At 38.8% G+C, this 18,103-nt stretch overlaps 1 protein-coding gene across 1 annotated transcript in view; it reads left to right on the top strand.

Annotated features, from left to right (window-relative positions):
* LOC124712260 (synaptic vesicle 2-related protein) overlaps window positions 1–18,103 on the top strand; it is a 96,204-nt gene that overhangs the window by 68,912 nt on the left and 9,189 nt on the right. Inside the window, exons 8-11 of the mRNA XM_047242555.1 lie at window positions 4,768–4,979; window positions 13,409–13,596; window positions 17,603–17,714; window positions 17,948–18,032. Of these exons, the coding sequence (XP_047098511.1) occupies window positions 4,768–4,979; window positions 13,409–13,596; window positions 17,603–17,714; window positions 17,948–18,032 (597 nt within the window). The remainder of the gene's footprint in view (window positions 1–4,767; window positions 4,980–13,408; window positions 13,597–17,602; window positions 17,715–17,947; window positions 18,033–18,103) is intronic.

Raw genomic sequence — 18,103 nt, 5'->3', positions numbered from 1 at the left:
AAAACAGTGCTTTTGTTTTGACCTTGCACAAGTTAGAAAGAGGTAAACAATAAAGACGTTTTTATTAACATAAAAAATATTGAGTAAATATTTGAATATGCCACCCTCACACTGCTGAAGCTCAAAATATTTCATTAGGTATGTAAGATTATGTTAAGAAATTAATGGTTATGCAAGTAATGAATGCAGATAACAGATCTCATAACATTTCTGAGAGATGACTCATAATTGATGTGATTAAAATATTATATAGATACTTACTGGCAGTTTAAATGTGGGAAATTCAAAATATTTGCAGTGGAAAGTCAAGTGCTTAAAGTTTGGCAGCAGCCAATAACATTTGAACACCTCTTACAAAAATGATCTCTAGGCTCAAATAGCAGTAACTACACAATTCGCATTAAATTTTTAATGACAAAATAAGTGCCATGCTATCTACAGGCACCTTGATGAAAAAGGCTAGTAGTATGCGTATGTAAGTTGCACTGTAGTTATCAGACAGTAGCTCAGTGGATGTGTCCTGGATCACAATCCAGAAGATAACAGGTTCAGTACCACACATCAGTTCATGTATATAGTTATTTTTTTTTCCTCTTGCCGCTTCTTTTGCTTTGGCAGTGTTTGTTAATATTCCAAATGCTGAGTTCTTTAAGATATAGAGTCTAACTACATTGCATGGAAGGTACTATAGCTACAGTATTTGACTTGCACAGTACAATATAGCAGTCAGTGCATCAGATGAGGAGGGGCCTTAAGCAAATGACAATATTCGTTAGGAGAAGAGTGTGAAGCACATTCAGCACGAACTGAAAATGACGCAACAGTGAGAGCGGTATTATTAATCGTGTATGCATAAAACAGTTTCAAAATTGAAAAATTTACAAAGTGACATTTTGAGAGCCTAGTTTTCTTTTTATATATTTTAGTTCCAGTTCTTTAATTTCTCTATCTACTTTCGGTATTACCATTTTTGTTTCGCGTTCCCCATGCAACACTGTACTATATATGTTCATGCTCAAGACACTGTAATATTCTTTCATAAAATTATTTGACATCAATAACTCTTTTTGTTTGACATGATTCTGACACAATAGAATCTGTAATAGAATCCTGGTTTGTGTGTTGCACACCTGCCTGTAATTAGGTTATTTTTAGTTCAGAATACTTGATATATTGCTGCCAGTTAACTTTTGTACCAGTTCGATGTAAACACTCTCTCCTTTGTGTTCATTTTCGTATTCGTCAATGAGGGAACAGTATTTTCATTTGAAGTTATAGTCATCTACTCATTTACTGAGGGGTGAATGAACGAACTCTAACTTTGTGTTGTTTAAATGTGTATTAGAATAAAAAATGAACAAGAATATAATAAGTAATATTATTAAGTGCTTTTTACACATCAAATTTTGTTTCAGTAAATTTGTTTGTGCTTACTAAAATGTATACAAACCACTGCATTTAATTTTGGGATGGAAACTTGTGGCTTCTGGCCTGCAATCAACTTCTGCCCATTTTTCATAGGTCTGACAAAATTATCGTTTCCATTTTTTGCACATTTCAGCCTTGAAATATTTTGACACTGTTTTTGTTTCAGTTTATGCAGCACATGAAATTACTTAGAGATGAAATGTAATAATTGTAAAGTGTGCCTAAAATTCATATCATGTCATGTGCAAATGCTTTCTTGACCTTTCTTTCAATATTGGCAGAACACATTTTCAAACATTTGCAGCCGTGATTTGCCCCCTATGTCATGTCAATTAAAGTCAACAGCAACTTAGTGGTACTGCTAAATCGAAACTGCTTCTGTGGTTTCCCGCATTATGTAATATTGCACCACCATGAGTGAGACAAGGAGCAGCAACAGTGAGAGGTCCAAAAGTGTATGACTTATCAGAACTCACTTCTGTAGAACCAGCTACAGAATATATGTGCCAGAAGACTTCAGTCCATAAAATCACCTTGGCCAATGCAAGATGACCTTCTTATATTTGATGTGTGCCAAGTCTAGAGAGAGGTTTGGCAAAAGTTTCCTCCAGCAAATTCTCACCTTATTACAGATCCTACAAAATGTGTAAATGGATTTAGTCTCCCCAGGAACCTATACACATCTCTAAATTGATTCCATACAGGGGATCTAGGAGCCCCTATTGTGGGACTGTGGGGTCACTTTGCTAACTACATGACATCAAATTGAAGAGTATTACAAAAATTTCCCGGTGAGCTCAGTGAACTGCATTTGGTGACACCAAGATCTGTTTACTAGTTAAGTAACTAGTTATTCAGTTAGAAATTTTAGAGTGTTAATTTTTTATATTATGTTTGTCTTGCTTTGTAATTTTACATATATTTTACCATTTATATAAGAATGTAAAATGACCATGTAAACCATATGAATATTATTATTATTATTATTAATAATAATAATAAAAATTGGGTCTAGATGTGTGGGGTGCTACTCAAACAATAGATATTGTATCAGTATCCTGTATAAATGTAAGACATGCAATACTTGGTAATGACTTACTTAATGTCCTTGAATGTTACTGAAAAGTTTCAAGAAAAATTTTCATTTCATTAGGAGAGAGTATTTATATCTGCTACAGTCCTGAATTCAGTGAAATACAAAAGAACTGAAACATGTGACCATTGAAAAGCAGATTTTTCTATATCTGCTTGATTTTGTTCTTGTGGAAGGTCACTCAGCAACCCAAGAAGAATATTTAACAATGGACTCTGCTAGGGTCTGCTACAGAATGGCATGTGGGACACCTGGGACTAACTAGCCAGAAACAGAAGACAAAACATTGTTTTTGTGCATGACAATCTGAGCTTCACTGTGGAATCATGACAACGATCATGGAGGTAGTGGATTTATCTGTCCCACTTTCCAAGCACTGAGGCTAGCCCAGGCTCCACTTTAACTACAGAAAGAGAAGAAAAATCCATTGATTTCAGTATTTATCAAGTCATTTGTACAATGATTCAGTTCAGATCTCTACTTGTGCCATTGTTCTATTATGTTGATCAAACCACCTTCTGCCATTGTCATTATCTTGTTTTCAGATATTTATACTTCATCAAATGTAGTCAGCTAATAGACCATTCAACTCAACCCTTGTGGGACTATTACATTGATATCACATGCTGCTAGATGAATTAATGTCGTTGGAAAAACTGTTTCAGTAACATTAATTTTTTGTGAAAAATAGAAGTAAAAACTTCAATAGCGAAGAACACCAACTATAATTTTATTGGTAGGCAGTTTTGGCAAATCTAAGTTGCCATCATGAGATCTGTAAACCATAAAGATCGCAAACTAAATTATAATCAGGACAGATAGGCTACAGTAAGACGGGGTATTATTTTCACGAACTAGCTTTACAGAACATACCTTCTGCAACCACATCCTCAGTACATCTCTATCTTATGTACAGTATGTCATGTTAAGTAGTGACAAGTCTTTGCAGTAACACGCTGGAATTAATGCATTGGCATGTCAGTAATGAAACAAGATTTATGTAAAAACAACAATGTTATGAACTACCAGCAGGTGGCACTGTAGTAGTAAATATACAGAAATCGATCATAAACTGTAAAGCTAAGGAAGAAGATACATTCAAGGAGTTAAAAAATGCAAGATGTAACTTTTAGTGTGTAATAATATAACACAAGAAATCCAAACCAGAGTTTATTGCAGTAGCAAAATTCCTTATTTTCTAAATATTTTTTCCTAAAATTTTCTGCACTACAACTGCATTTGTAGTCAAATAGTTACAAGGCGAGTATAGTGTGGAAAATATATCACCATTGGACAAGTTTAGAGAAGATCACTTTAAGTCTAGATGATAGTGTTCAGACACAATGTACGAAGAACATGTCATAATGTAGGTAATAAGTGGGACATGTACTTCATACATTGTCTGTACTTGTACCACACAGACTCAGAGTGATCTTCTATAAGGTTATTCAGTTGTGATGTACTTTATGCATTGTACTTGTCTTATAACTATTTAACTATAAAGACAATTGGTAGTACAGTTGATATACAATAAATTCTTTTATAATCTTATAAGGAATGCAGTTTTAAACATTTTTATAAAAAATTTTTAGGAAAATATTTTTTTTATGAAGACGGGCTTGTGTATTTGGTGCAATATGTATGATATTTTATGTAAATCTTGGTTTTTTTAATTGACTTGCAGATGCATCACTTTCTGCGTGTTACTGGAATGACATGTCTCAACTTGATGTGATATATTATACTTATGATGGACATGTACTGAGATGCATATGCATAAAATATGTTGCATAAACCCATTGTGTGAAAATATTTACCCCGCCGTTTTGTATCTGATCTTATTATGATTGTAATTTACAATCTATATTCTGTACAGATCTGGTGATGGCACCTTAGATTTGCTGATAACGAAATAAAAAATAGCAATCTTGGCTGTTGATGAATGATGTCAAGCATTAATTTGTTTCCTCCTGTGAGGTGAGAAATGACATAGAAGCATGTGCATGCATGTTTCATTCTGATAAAATGTTGATATGAATGTTAACTTGCAAGCTAAATAAAATTTCAACTCCTGTACTTGCACTTCTGTACTTATCAGAACCTGTAAAACTTGGAACCTGTTGCTAATTTTAGATTTGAATTACCTCCAACAAATGCTCTGACATGTCTAACAAACTACTCTCCTTGAAACTTTGAACACATCTCCCGACCAGAGCCACTGCAGCATTAAAATTTCTCTGTTAAAGTGGCTGCCGGAAAGTGCCAGGTATCATGTTGCAAGTGGCAAACCTGAAGTGGCCCTGGCCACACTGCAGCAAATTGCACACGAAAATGGTCGACCTGAATTGCCAGGACGTCTGGTGGTGGAATCGGCGTCATCGGCTACCAAGCGTGGTCGTGTTACTGATCTCCTGTTGCCAGAGCTCAGGAGGACATCATTGCTGCTTTGGCTGATCTGGTGAGTATTCTGTAATAGATTTAGCTCTAAGGAAGAGATGCCTCAAAGAAAAGAGTATATTATTACTGTGTGTTTAGTTTTATAGACAAAATTCACAATAAATGATGAAAATTTTCACACACTTTTTAGAAATTATATTTATGGCTACATGCTGTCAGTTTGCAGGTTTCAAAATTGGTTAGCTGTTTCTGTTAAGTAAGTCTTGTACAATATAGTAGTAGGAGTTGTCTAGAAGAAACAAATTGTCACTGTGTCATATATAATGCAATCTAGTCAGGAAATTACAAATAAAATACTGTTAAAGATGATTGAGTGATTTTGTGGAAACTTTGTCTTCAATTGAGAAACAACATTATTCCACCTTTAAGAAAATGCTTCTACTGCTCTCTGTTAGTAGGATATTTATTTCTGTAGGCTGGTTATTGAAAAGTTTTGTGGCTGTGTATGTCACTGCTTTTTATGCAAAGTTAATTCATGAGAGTACAGTCTGGGAATAAATGTAGGCTGTATTTGATTTTGCCAACTGCTTAAACACATACCTCACAGAAGCACAGTGTGAACATCACAAGCAAATGATTTCTTTATTTGGCACAGTGGATATTTTTGATGAAATGAACAACCAGGCTCAAATAATACGCTGTAGGAGATGAGTGAGAGAAAATATAAAATCCACTAACTTCCTAATTTCACTGGTCCCAAAATTGACAATTTTTCTTATGGTGAAACCTGTGTGTCTTTATAAGTTTAATTCTTTATCAGCATGTTCACCCAAGAAGTTAGAACTTCCTGCGATGTGTCTTACTTCTTACTGGTGTTCTGCATGAAAATTTGCAATACCTAGACATTTTTCATAAGGCGCATTACTGGGGGGGGGGGGGGGGGGGATTTCATACTTCATGTCCACTGAAAGAAGAGTTCATCAATTGTTACTGAATTATATTAACATGCATTTTGAAGAGGTACTGATGTGTAAGTAGCATCCAGAACCTGAAAATACCTTTGAGTACACGTATACTACTGACTTTATAACCACCACAAAAAATTTAAAAATGCAAATTTCATTCATTGTTGTTGACTTCTACTCTCAACATACTTTTTAAAGAAATATTAATGTGTAAGTTTAATCCCTGAACCTGGAAATATTGAATGCAACATACAGTGAAGAAATATAAAAGAGGGAAACATTCCATGTGGGAAAAATATATATAAAAAACAAAAATGGTGTAACATACCAAACGAGAGAGCGCTGGTATGTTGATAGACACAATAAAAAGGCAGACACATGTAAATGCAAAAAGTTTGGGCAGAGATGTCAGTCGAGGCGGAAGTACAGAGGCAAAGATGTTGTTGAATGACAGGTGAGGTACGAGGGGCGGCAACTTGAAATTAGCGGAGGTTGAGGCCTGGTGGGTAACGGGAAGAGAGAATATATTGAAGGGCAAGTTCCCATCTCCGGAGTTCTGATAGGTTGGTGTCAGTGGGAAGTATCCAGATAACCCGGACGGTGTAACACTGTGCCAAGATGTGCTGGCCGTGCACCAAGGCATGTTTAGCCACAGGGTGATCCTCATTACCAACAAACACTGTCTGCCTGTGTCCATTCATGCAAATGGACAGTTCGTTGCTGGTCATTCCCACATAAAAGGCTTCACAGTGCAGGCATGTCAGTTGGTAAATCACGTGGGTGCTTTCACACGTGGCTCTGCCTTTGATCGTGTACACGTTCCGGGTTACAGGACTGGAGTAGGTGGTGGCGGGAGGGTGCACTGGGGTCGGTTACAAGAGTAGGAGCCAGAGGGTAGGGAAGGTGGTTTGGGGATTTCATAGGGATGAACCAAGAGGTTACGAAGGTTAGATGGACGGCGGAAAGAAACTCTTGGTGGAATGGGGAGGATTTCATGAAGGATGGATCTCATTTCAGTTCAGGATTTGAGGAAGTCGTATTCCTGCTGGATAGCCACATTCAGAGTCTGATCCAGTCCTGGAAAGTATCCTGTCACAAGTGGGACACTTCTGGGATTCTTCTGTGGGAAGTTCTGGGTTGGAGGGGATGAGGAAGTGTACCAGGTCGGGAGGGTAGTTGCGGGATGCGAAAGCTGTTTTCAGGTTATTGGTGTAATGGTTCAGGGATTCAGGACTGGAGCAGATTTGTTTGCCATGAAGACCTAAGCTGTAGGGAAGGGACCGTTTGATATGGAATGGGTGGCAGCTGTCATAATGTAGGTACTGTTGGTTGTTAGTGGGTTTGATGTGGACGGCTGCGTGAAGCTGGCCATTGGACAGATGGAGGTCAACGTTGAGGAAAGTGGCATGGGATTTGGAGTAGGACCAGGTGAATCTGATGGAACCAAAGGAGTTGAGGTTGGAGAGGAAATTCTGGAGTTCTTCTTCACTGTGAGTCCAGATCATGAAGATGTCGTCAATAAATCTGTACCAAACTTTGGGTTGGCAGGCTTGGGTAACCAAGAAGGCTTCCTGTAAGCAACCCATAAATAGGTTGGCATACGAGGGGGGCCATCCTGGTACCCATAGCTGTTCCCTTTAATTGTTTGTATGTCTGGCCTTCAAAAGTGAAGAAGTTGTGGGTTAGGGTGAAGCTGGCTAAGGTAATGAGGAAAGAGGTTTTAGGTAGGGTAGCAGGTGATCGGCGAGAAAGGAAGTGCTCCATTCAACATCATCTTTGCCTCTGTTCTTCCGCCCTGAGTGACATCTCTGCCCAACCTCTTTCCGGGACTGGATCAGACTCTGAATGTGGCTCTCCAGCAGGGATACTCCTCCTTCAAATCCTGCCCTGAAATGAGATCCACCCTTCATGAAATCCTCCCCACTCTACCAACAGTGTCTTTCCGCCATCCATCTAACCTTCATAACCTCTTGGTTCATCCTTATGAAATCCCCAAACCACCTTCCCTACCCTCTGGTCCCTACCATCGTAACCACCCCCAGTGTAAAACCTGTCCCATGCACCCTCCCATCACCACCTACTCCAGTCCTGTAACCCGGAAGGTGTACACAATCAAAGGCAGAGTCACATGTGAAAGCACCCATGTGATTTACCAACTGACATGCCTGCACTGTGAAGCCTTCTATGTGGGAATGACCAGCAATGAACTGTCCATTCGCATGAATGGACACAGGCAGACAGTGTTTGTTGGTAATGAGGATCACCCTGTGGCTAAACATGCCTTGGTGCACGGCCAGCACATCATGGCACAGTGTTACACCGTCCGGATTACCTGGATACTTCCCATGACACCAACCTATCAGAACTTCAGAGATGGGAACTTGCCCTTCAATATATTCTCTCTTCCCGTTACCCACCAGGCCTCAACCTCTGCTAATTTCAAGTTGCTGCCCCTCATACAACACCTGTCATTCAAAAACATCTTTGCCTCTGTACTTCCACCTCAACTGACATCTCTGCCCAACCTCTTTGCATTTACACATGTCTGCCTGTGTCTGTATGTGTGAGGACGGATGTGTGTGTGTGTGTGTGTGTGTGTGTGTGTGTGTGTGTGTGTGTGTGTGTGTGTGTGTGTGTGTGCGCGCGCGAGTGTATACCTGTCCTTTTTTCCTCCTAAGGTAAGTCTTTCCGCTCCCAGGATTGAATTGACTCCTTACCCTCTCCCTTAAAACCCACATCCTTTCGTCTTTCCCTCTCCTTCCCTCTTTCCTGATGAAGCAACCTTGGGTTGCGAAAGCTTGAAATTTGCTTGTGTGTTTTTTATTGTGTCTATCAACATACCAGTGCTCTCTTGTTTGGTAAGTTACAGCATCTTTGTTTTTTATATATACAGTGAAGAAAGTTACATCTACTAGTGAGACTTAAATTTTTGGGTGAAGTTCAACTGAAAAATTTAAAACATATATGAAATCTGGTAGAAGAAATCATTGATAATAATAAATATATATTTTTTTCAAAATAGTAAAATGTAAAGAAACTTAACTAGATTACGATACTTTGAAATGGTGAGCATAAAATAAACCTCCCCACTCTTCTAGTATTGCGAGGGTTGTTCAAAAATGGAGTGATTTTTGCAGTAAAACTGAATGTCCAGTGTTCTTTTAGAGTTTGAATTTTATGCAGAACTAATAAATAATTTTCCATAAATATAATCTGCTGTTTTATGTGCTGTTTTTGTGCTTTCTTACTTGTCCTGCACCCTCTGTCAGTGGGACAGAGGAGGAGTCTACCGCCTGATTCAAGCAAAATATTGTGGAGTACTGTATTAACTCAGAGCAAGACTGTTTACAAGTCCGTAATGAAACCTTAAAAGTCCATTGTAATTTATTCCCATGCAAGCTCTAGATGAAGTATTTGAAGAGAATAGTGTAACTTTCTGATATCCTATATTTTAAATAGGAACCGAACAAGACATAAACTGTGTATCCTGTAAAAGTGCAACCTCTCTGATATAAATCATAAAGGTAACAACTCGGGGAGTAATTGAGACACTGAATTATCAATAGATGTTTAAACAAGACTGAGAATGTTTCTAACTTTCAGATGAGTCTGTCTTTCAGAGTTACAGACTGCAACAGTACTGTATGAATTTATTGTTGAAACTGACAACAAAACTTGTATCTGCGGCCGGACTAGGGTTGGGGGGGGGGGGGGGGGATCTGTTTCAGGTGGAGTGGACAAGAATAGAAAGGAACAGGAGTGAGAGTCGGGGATGAGTTTCTAACAGCTGGGAGGGAGGACTGTGGCACTAGTGAGTTCATTTTGACTGCTCCTTCACATCATTTTGCTCTATACACTACTCTCCCTCTCTGTGTCCAGAATGAATTCACCTTTCTATCCTGTGTGCACATGCACCACAAAGGAGCTACACAAATTGTTCACAAATATGATATTGGTATGGGCATGGACAGGAAATGCAAAATTGTAAACTTTGGCTGCCAGTGGATGAATGTGTGAAGCTGCAGAGCAATTTCACCGTGTGATTGCCAAGGATAGTAAATGGGACACGACACACCAGTACCAGGGCATGAGGACCTTGTGAATTTCATTAGCTGTATTCAGTTGGACAGTTACTATGCCTCGCAGATAGGCATGGGAACAATTACACACAGATGGCAGTATTTGAGAAAGAATGCGGAGCCGCGCTCAAAGAAGCCAGTTGGATTCCTTTCATAGTGGGACATTGTTGGTAGTCAGCCGCAGCACCATTACAGCGCTGTGATATGTTGATGACATTCTATGCCCCGTTTTGTTACCCTTCATGGCAAGCTGTCCTGGGCTTACATTTCAATAAGGTAGTGCTCACCTGTACACGGCAAGAGTTTCTACTGCTTGTCTTCATGATTTCCAAATTATACCTTGGCCCAATTGAGAACATTTGGAATGTTATGAGCAGGACCCTCCAACCAGCTGCGATCTTAATGATCTAACATGTCAAGTGCACAGAATTTGTCTTGATATCCCACAGGAGGACATCAAATAACTCTGTCAATCAATTCCAATCCAAATACTGCTTGGGTAAGGGCCAGGGAAGGATCAATGCATTATTGACCTGCTCAATTTGTGACGCCCATTCTCTTGAATAAATCATCCAATTGTTCTGAAGCTGTAATCATTTGTTTGCCTTTACATGTACATCACAGCTACAGATTTCCCTCCCATTCAGATAAATTCTTTGTTGTGCTCTCTCTCTCTCTCTCTCTCTCTCTCTCTTTCTCTTAAAAGGGTGTGTTCTTAAATTATTTATATTTCACCAAGGACTTTCTATTACCAAATTTATAACATGTCTGATACAATGTTATGATTGATGGAACAATTTATTTTTTCAAAAATTTCTGTAATATCCCAACAGGTGATATTTCAGCATTCAAAAATTTTATTAATTATTTATTGAATGTATCATAAAGTTTGAATTAAAATCCTGAAAAGATAAAGTTACCTTAGTAATTTTTGTTTGTTTGCAGGTGTATGTCTGCAGTCATGGTACAAACTGAAATCCCAGTGTCACAGTAGTGTGTCCTTATAGGAAGCAAAAGGAAATGACACAGCCAAGTGATCACGTAGAGATGGGCGGCACTATTTTCTTTTGGCTCCTGTATCAGCATGGTGATATTGTTGCTCAAGGAACTGTTTGTACCATGATTGCAGATGTATACTTGAAAACACATTAAAAATGGTTATGTAACTTTTTTTCTTTCTTTTCTTTTTGAGATGATAACTAAAACTTTATTACCACCTCTCATAGCTGTCACAGTTGAGGCCTCTCTGAAATTTAAACTGAAATTGGCTTAAAGTCCCGTAATTCCAGAGATACAAGGTTATTTTAAGTAGATTTTGCTGTGCCTTCTTTTTTAATTCTTTGGGCTCTCTGTTTCTAAACAGGTAGAATTTTTAAGACTTCAGGACACTATTATTTTGTTTGTAGCCACTGTCAGTATCACAGATACTGTCATAACAATATTGTGTGTAGCATTATAGCAACCATATGCAATGAACACAGTGCTATGACTGTAATTTATTTCAAAATTAGTGCCAAGCTGTTGTGGGTCAATCAGAAATACTGCTTTGACAACTCGTAAGAGATAATTTGCTTACTATGATGGTTATTCATAAATTAACCTCTGATTGGCTATTAAAATTAAGCAAATGCTTTGTCATGGTGCTTTTTTGTTTGAAAAAGAAGTCTTTGAAGATCACAATGCATCTGTCAGCTCTGTTGTGTTCATTAATGTGTAAGCAGCAAGCAGTTTAAATGGACTGCATCTTCCATCGGTAATGAGGTATGTATGCAAGCAGAATGAGTCATTTCTTCCGAGGTTCACCATTTATTCCATTGTGTGTATTGGGATGGTGATGTGAGTGGTGATGTGAGTGATGGTGTTACAGAAAATTCAAGGCCGGTTGCACAGATGTGCAAAGCGGTTGAGGAAGACATTAAAGTGTGACTTATGGACTTGTTCAACATATTGACAAAGTTATGTGTGAAAGATGTCGGTTTACAGTTTCCAGTCTTCTGGAAGATATGCCTCAGATTTCAATGTCAACCCTCCTTAACACTGTCACACAGTAATTAGGTTACTGTACGTTGTGCACTGTTGGTACCAAAAAGTCAAATTGATGTGAACAAAACTGAGAGAATATGTTCATTCTTGACATTCCTTCTGCACTATCTTGAAGATGAAGAGGAATTCCTGAACAGTATCATGACTGGGGACAAGCCATGGGTGCAATATGTAAATTCTGAAACTAAGGAATGGTCCAAATAGTGGAGTCACACTCATTTTCCCAATAAGCACAAAAATTCATGCAGATCTGTCAGACTGTAAAATGATGATTACAGTTTTTTGAGATCACAGAGGAATTTTGACAACAAATTTCATGAGAGTAACTCATGAGAATACTGCGACTTTGTACATTTATTGTGAGACTCTTTCCAGTCTCAAATGGCACTCCAAAAGAAACATGGCATGATTATCAAAGGAACACACTCCTTCATGACAGTGTGTAGCACCATACTGTGAACTGAACGAAGGGAAAAATGAAATGATCATCTGGCATTGTTGGCCGGGAGGCCCCATTCAAGGGAGTTTGGCCGCCGTATTGCCAGTCCTTTTTACGTGATGCCACATTGACGGCTTGCAAGTCAATGATGGTGAAAGTCACACAACACCGAGTCCCTTGCCAGGAATCAAACCCAGGCCCTCTGCGTGGTAGGCGGTAACGCTACCGCTATGCTACTTAGGTGGACTGAATGAAGGAAAAACTCTACTTTTTGCCGGGAGATTTTTAAACATTTTCCCAATAGTCTGGGCTTGGCACCAAGCAACTTTCATCTTTTTCCCTAAAATAAAGGCCTGGCTGTCTGCTCAGCACCTCATGACCAGCCATAAGCTCAACAACAGCATCAACAACTGGCCAAAGCACAAGTGATGTTTAAGTCAGTGCCACAGTACAACAGATGTTTGGGATAAGGTGGTGGTGACTGTGGAGAAGTAATGTCAACATGTAAGTGCAGATTGTATATACATTTTCTTCTTCTTCTAAAAAAAAAAAAAAAAAAAAAAAAGGAGGGGGGGGGGGGGGGGTTGGGGAGTGAGTGGTTAATTTAAGAATAGTGCTTGTACAATGTGCCACTTCTACTTCAGTGCTCATGCTCAGTGTAAAATGCAAACCACATGTGTATTACTACCATTGCATGAGGGAGGGGGAGCTTATTCTGTCCACAGACTTTTCTCTCTCTGTCAGTCATTATGCTGGAAGTAGATTGCTTTCTCAGCTCCCTCCAAACCCTTCTGTTAACAACTAAGACTTCTTAAAAACTTTCTGAAAATGAAATAAGGGGATAGACTACCAGACAGTTATTGACATCTGTGAAGTCACGCTTCTTGCAGAGAGTCCTAATAATGGCATATTTTAATCTGTGTGGGAAACACTGTGTGATCATTTATATTATTCTCTTTGTCAGGACTGCATGTGCCTTCTGCTACTATGGCGTCGTCCTCATGACAACAGAACTTTTTGAAGCTGCAGATGGTACCTGTTCACTTGCAGCAACTGTCCTTCGTCCAGTTGACACTTGTAGTGCTGACTGTCGTGAACTTGCTGCCACTGATTACATGGATCTTCTCTGGACTACACTTGCAGAGTTTCCAGGTTTGTTTATTCATTACAATAGGGAGGAAAATCAAAAGTATAGGTTGCTCTGTTAGCAAGTAACACGTTGACCTTAGACTTGTGTGCACATATATTTTAAAAGTACACTTCCATAAATTAAATTTTGTAGTTTTCACAGATTGAATTTATTGTAAAAAAAATAAAAACCATTTTCATTTATTAGTGTTCATTCAGTTCAATCTTGATTGCCACTTGTCAGTCTGGGACCTTTACCAATTAGAATTAATGGAGGTAGAGATGATACAAGTGAGAGCAACATCATTTCTCCTGTGCTGTATACACAGATGGGGCAAGATGAGGTGGGAATGAATGTGGTACATGAAGTAGCCATGTTCAAACACTGTACAAACACAAATATTTCAATGAAACATTCAGGAACAATGGCATAGATATTAAATCATTGTGCCACATAATCATTATTTACTTCAGTGCATTTTGTCAGTCATGGGATGAGTTTTTTAATACCTGCATTGTAGATGTCTCCTGCTAACTCCTTGAACTGCTTCTCCACTTCGATTTTCACTGCCCCATCATTAGAAATGTTCTTTCCACATACATATTCCTTCAATTTAGGAAATAAATGGTGGTCACTAGGCACAAAACCAGTACTTTGATAAGAGGGGTTGTTGTAAAAGATTCCTACAAAGTGAGGTCATCAAGTCGTGCATTACTCCAGCGAAATGTGGCCTAGCACTTTCGTTAAGGAGGAAGACTCCCTTCGTCAGCGTTCCATAGTGTTTGTTCTTTATGGTTCTGTGAAGTTTGTTGAGGGCCTCACAGAAGTTTCTTGAGTTCCTCACATTATTGTACATAGTCAGTTGTTTCTCCTCTAGGCAAGAATTTGACAAGCAGAACCCCTTTACTGCCCCAGAAAATGGTTGCCATAACTTCTTGATCTGATTACTGAGATTTGAATTTTTTTGATGAAGGGGAATGAGTGTGACGCCACCGCATTGGTTGTCACTTGTTTTGTGGGGCGTGAATGGTAAACTCATGTCTCGTCCTCTGTCACTGTGAAATCAAGAAAAATCTCCCCATCACTCGCAAAATGATTAAGAAACTCCTGTAGCTTTGACTCTGTTGATTTTGTGATCTGCATTAAGCATCTTCTGAACCCACTGTACACAACTTGCAATATCTTAGTCGATCGCTCAAATTTTCATGAACAATGGTTCAAGAAACTTCAGATACAGTTTGTATAGGTCATCAATGGTTGCAATGGTTGCACCAGTTAATCAGTCACCACATACAGGCATTCACTTCTCTCTTCATCATGAATTTCTGTTCTTGTGAAAGTGAAAATCCATACACGTTTGTCATATGACGCTGTCACATAACCACCTCTTCATACAACGATATGACTTTGCAATAATTCAAAGCCATGTTTATACCCTTGGCATTCAGCTAGTGTATCACAGCACACACTTCACACTTAGTGGGATACGGAATGAGAGCACTTATCTTTAACTGGCACCACAATAAGCATCACCATCAGCATAAGTATTTGTTTCAGTGTTGCTACCATACACAAACATGGTACTAACCATGGGAAACTTAATTCCATGGTAGAGCTGTAGGCCTTACAACTTTACTTTCTGGATATCGTTCATACTACACTGAAGAGCCAAAGAAACTGGTACACCTGCCTAATACTGTGTAGGGACCCTGCGAGCACACAGAAGTCCTGCAACATGACATGGCATGGACTTGACTAATGTCTGAAGTAGTGTTGGAGGGAATTGACACCATGAAGCCTGCAGTGCTGTCCATAAATCTGTAAGAGTACGAGGAGTTGGAGATCTCTTCTGAACAGCACACTGCAAGGCGTTACAGATATGCTCAGTAATGTTCATGTCTGGGGACTTTGGTGGCCAGCAGAAGTGTTTAAACTCAGAAGAGTGTTCCTGGAGCCACCCTGTAGCAATTCTGGATGTGTGGGGTGCCTCATTGTCCTGCTTGAATTACCCAAGTCCGTCGGAACACACAATGGACATGAATGGGAGCATGTGATCAGACAGGATGCTCACGTACATGTCACCTGTCAGTCATATCTAGAAGTAACAGGGGTCCAATATCACTCCAACCGCACATGCCACACGCCATTACAGAGCCTCCACCTGCTTGAACAGTCCCCTGCTGACATCCAGGGTCCATGGATTCATGAGGTTGTCTTTATACCCCTACATGTCTATCCGCTCGCTACAATTTGAAACGAGACTTGCTCAACCAAGCAAACATGTTTCCAGGTGTCAGCATTCCAATGTCAGTGTTGATGAGGCCAGGCAAGGAGTAAAGCTTTGTGTCATGCAGTCATCAAGGGTACTAGAGTGGGCTTTCAGCTCCGAAAGTCCGTACCGATGATGTTTCATTGAATGGTTTGCATGCTGACACTTGTTGGTGGTCCAACATTGAAATCTACAGCAATTTGTGGAAGGATTGCACTTCTGTCACATTGAACAATTCTCTTCAGTTGTTGTTGGTCCTGTTCTTGTGGGATCTTATTCCGGCTGCAGCAATGGTGCAGATTTGATGTTTTACTGGATTCCTGATATTCACGGTTTACTTGTGAAATGGTCATGTGGGAAATCCCCACTTTATTGCTATCTCAGAGATGCTGTGTCCAATCCCTCGTGCACTGAATATAACACCATGTTCAGACTCGCTTAAATCTTGATGCCCTGCCATTGTAGCAGTAGTAATTGATCTAACGACTGTGCCACACGTTCGTCTTATAAAGGGATTGCTGACTGCAGTGCCATAATCTGCCTGTTTACATATCTCTGTATTTGAATATGCATGCCTATACCAGTTTCTTTGGCACTTCAGTGTTAAAAACTTCATTCATATGACTTGTAAACACAAGTTGACCTTGATAATTTTTCTATTTTAGATATATCAGCTGTCTGCCAATATGCATTTAGCTGCACAGTCTGTGAATGTGAATTTTTATGTGTAAAGTATCAGCATTATTTTGATAGTGTGATTAGTCAGATTTATCAAAACAAAAATTAATTAAATGAAACATTAGGTCATGTTATACTGAGAGAAACACACAAAAAGCTGCATTTCATAAAATATTTTGGCTGCACAGGGTAAAGAATAAATTATTTCAACTTCACTGCCATTTATGTGTGATATCTCATTTCAGGTTTGGCCAAGAATTCTGCGCAGTTAAAATTGTCCTTACTGTCTTATAAGACTCCTACCAGTTTAGTCTCAGTGCCTGTTACTTCAGTAAGGGGGAAAATGTTTCTTCAAACAGCTAACACTGATTAAATATTAACAAACATAATTTTATTCATTTTCAGACAAAAGCCTTATAAGCATTCACAAACTATTCTGGTATAGCATTAAAAAAAACTTTGCCAAAATGTACAGCTCATATTTCCGTGCTAAAGTGATCAAAAAAATCCTCTTGTCTAGCAGGAACAGAGGTCAGGCAGTACCCAGCACCATTTTGACAAAATGCTATATCTGGTGTGTCCTTACTCAGCTATTTTATTTATGCTGAGTGCTTGTTCTATATTAACAGTGCTACAGTTCCAAAAGATAATATTTATTAAAAAAATTGTCTTTAACGTAGGATGTTCACACATTGTGTTCTGTTTAGAAAATACACATTTAAAGATATTTGTAATAAGGACTATTTTTAATCGAATAACTCTCATAATAGCATGGGTTTGAATTACTCAGAACTGTTTTTCATTGAATAACTCATTTAATAGCAAAGGTTTGGATTACTTGGATATTAGACCAAAATGTGTCTTTGCATTTAGTTATGACAAATATTGTATATAGTGGTTCAGTTGTGCATGCACTCATGTCTCCAAACACCCCCCCCCCCCTCCCACCCCCCCACTTGCGCACCCTCCCCTCTCCTTCCCCCCCCCCCCTCCCCACACACACACACACACACACACACTCTTATGTAGATTTACATGTGAGCTAGAAATTTTACCTAAAGACGCATTTATCTTCTTCTCAGGTATATTTGCCACTATATTTGTTATTGAAAGGTTCGGTCGAAGGAACACAATGGGTGTGCAGTTCGTGATTTTCACCATCTGTATTTGCTTCCTCTTTATTTGTACAAGCAAGTGAGTAATATTTTTAACGTCACTAATATTATGCTTTTGCTATTTTATTCATTACTGGCTGATCGCATAGTGTAGTCCAGATAATTCATTCTCTGAATGTAAAAAAATCAAGAAACCTTTGGTTTGAACCTTGACTTCTGTAATAGATTTGATGTTTTTTTCCTTATTAGTGGTGTACACAGTCTCTTAAATCTTCCTGCAGACTATAAAATTTTGTGACATCCCAATTACAGCCGAGGTTTCCTGACATCAGTCCTCTTTTTGGCAAGAGGCATCATAGCAGGAGTGTTCCAAGCTGCATATGTGTATACACCAGAGGTAAGAAACATGTGAGGAGACCTCAATATTGATTATTTCATGTTGTTGATTGTTTATGTATGTAAATGTTA

Source organism: Schistocerca piceifrons, chromosome 8 (genome assembly GCF_021461385.2).
Source record: "Schistocerca piceifrons isolate TAMUIC-IGC-003096 chromosome 8, iqSchPice1.1, whole genome shotgun sequence".
Taxonomy (NCBI): domain Eukaryota; kingdom Metazoa; phylum Arthropoda; class Insecta; order Orthoptera; family Acrididae; genus Schistocerca; species Schistocerca piceifrons.
The sequence above is the reverse complement of the archived record's forward strand: the minus strand, read 5'-3'. Positions and strand labels throughout refer to the sequence as shown.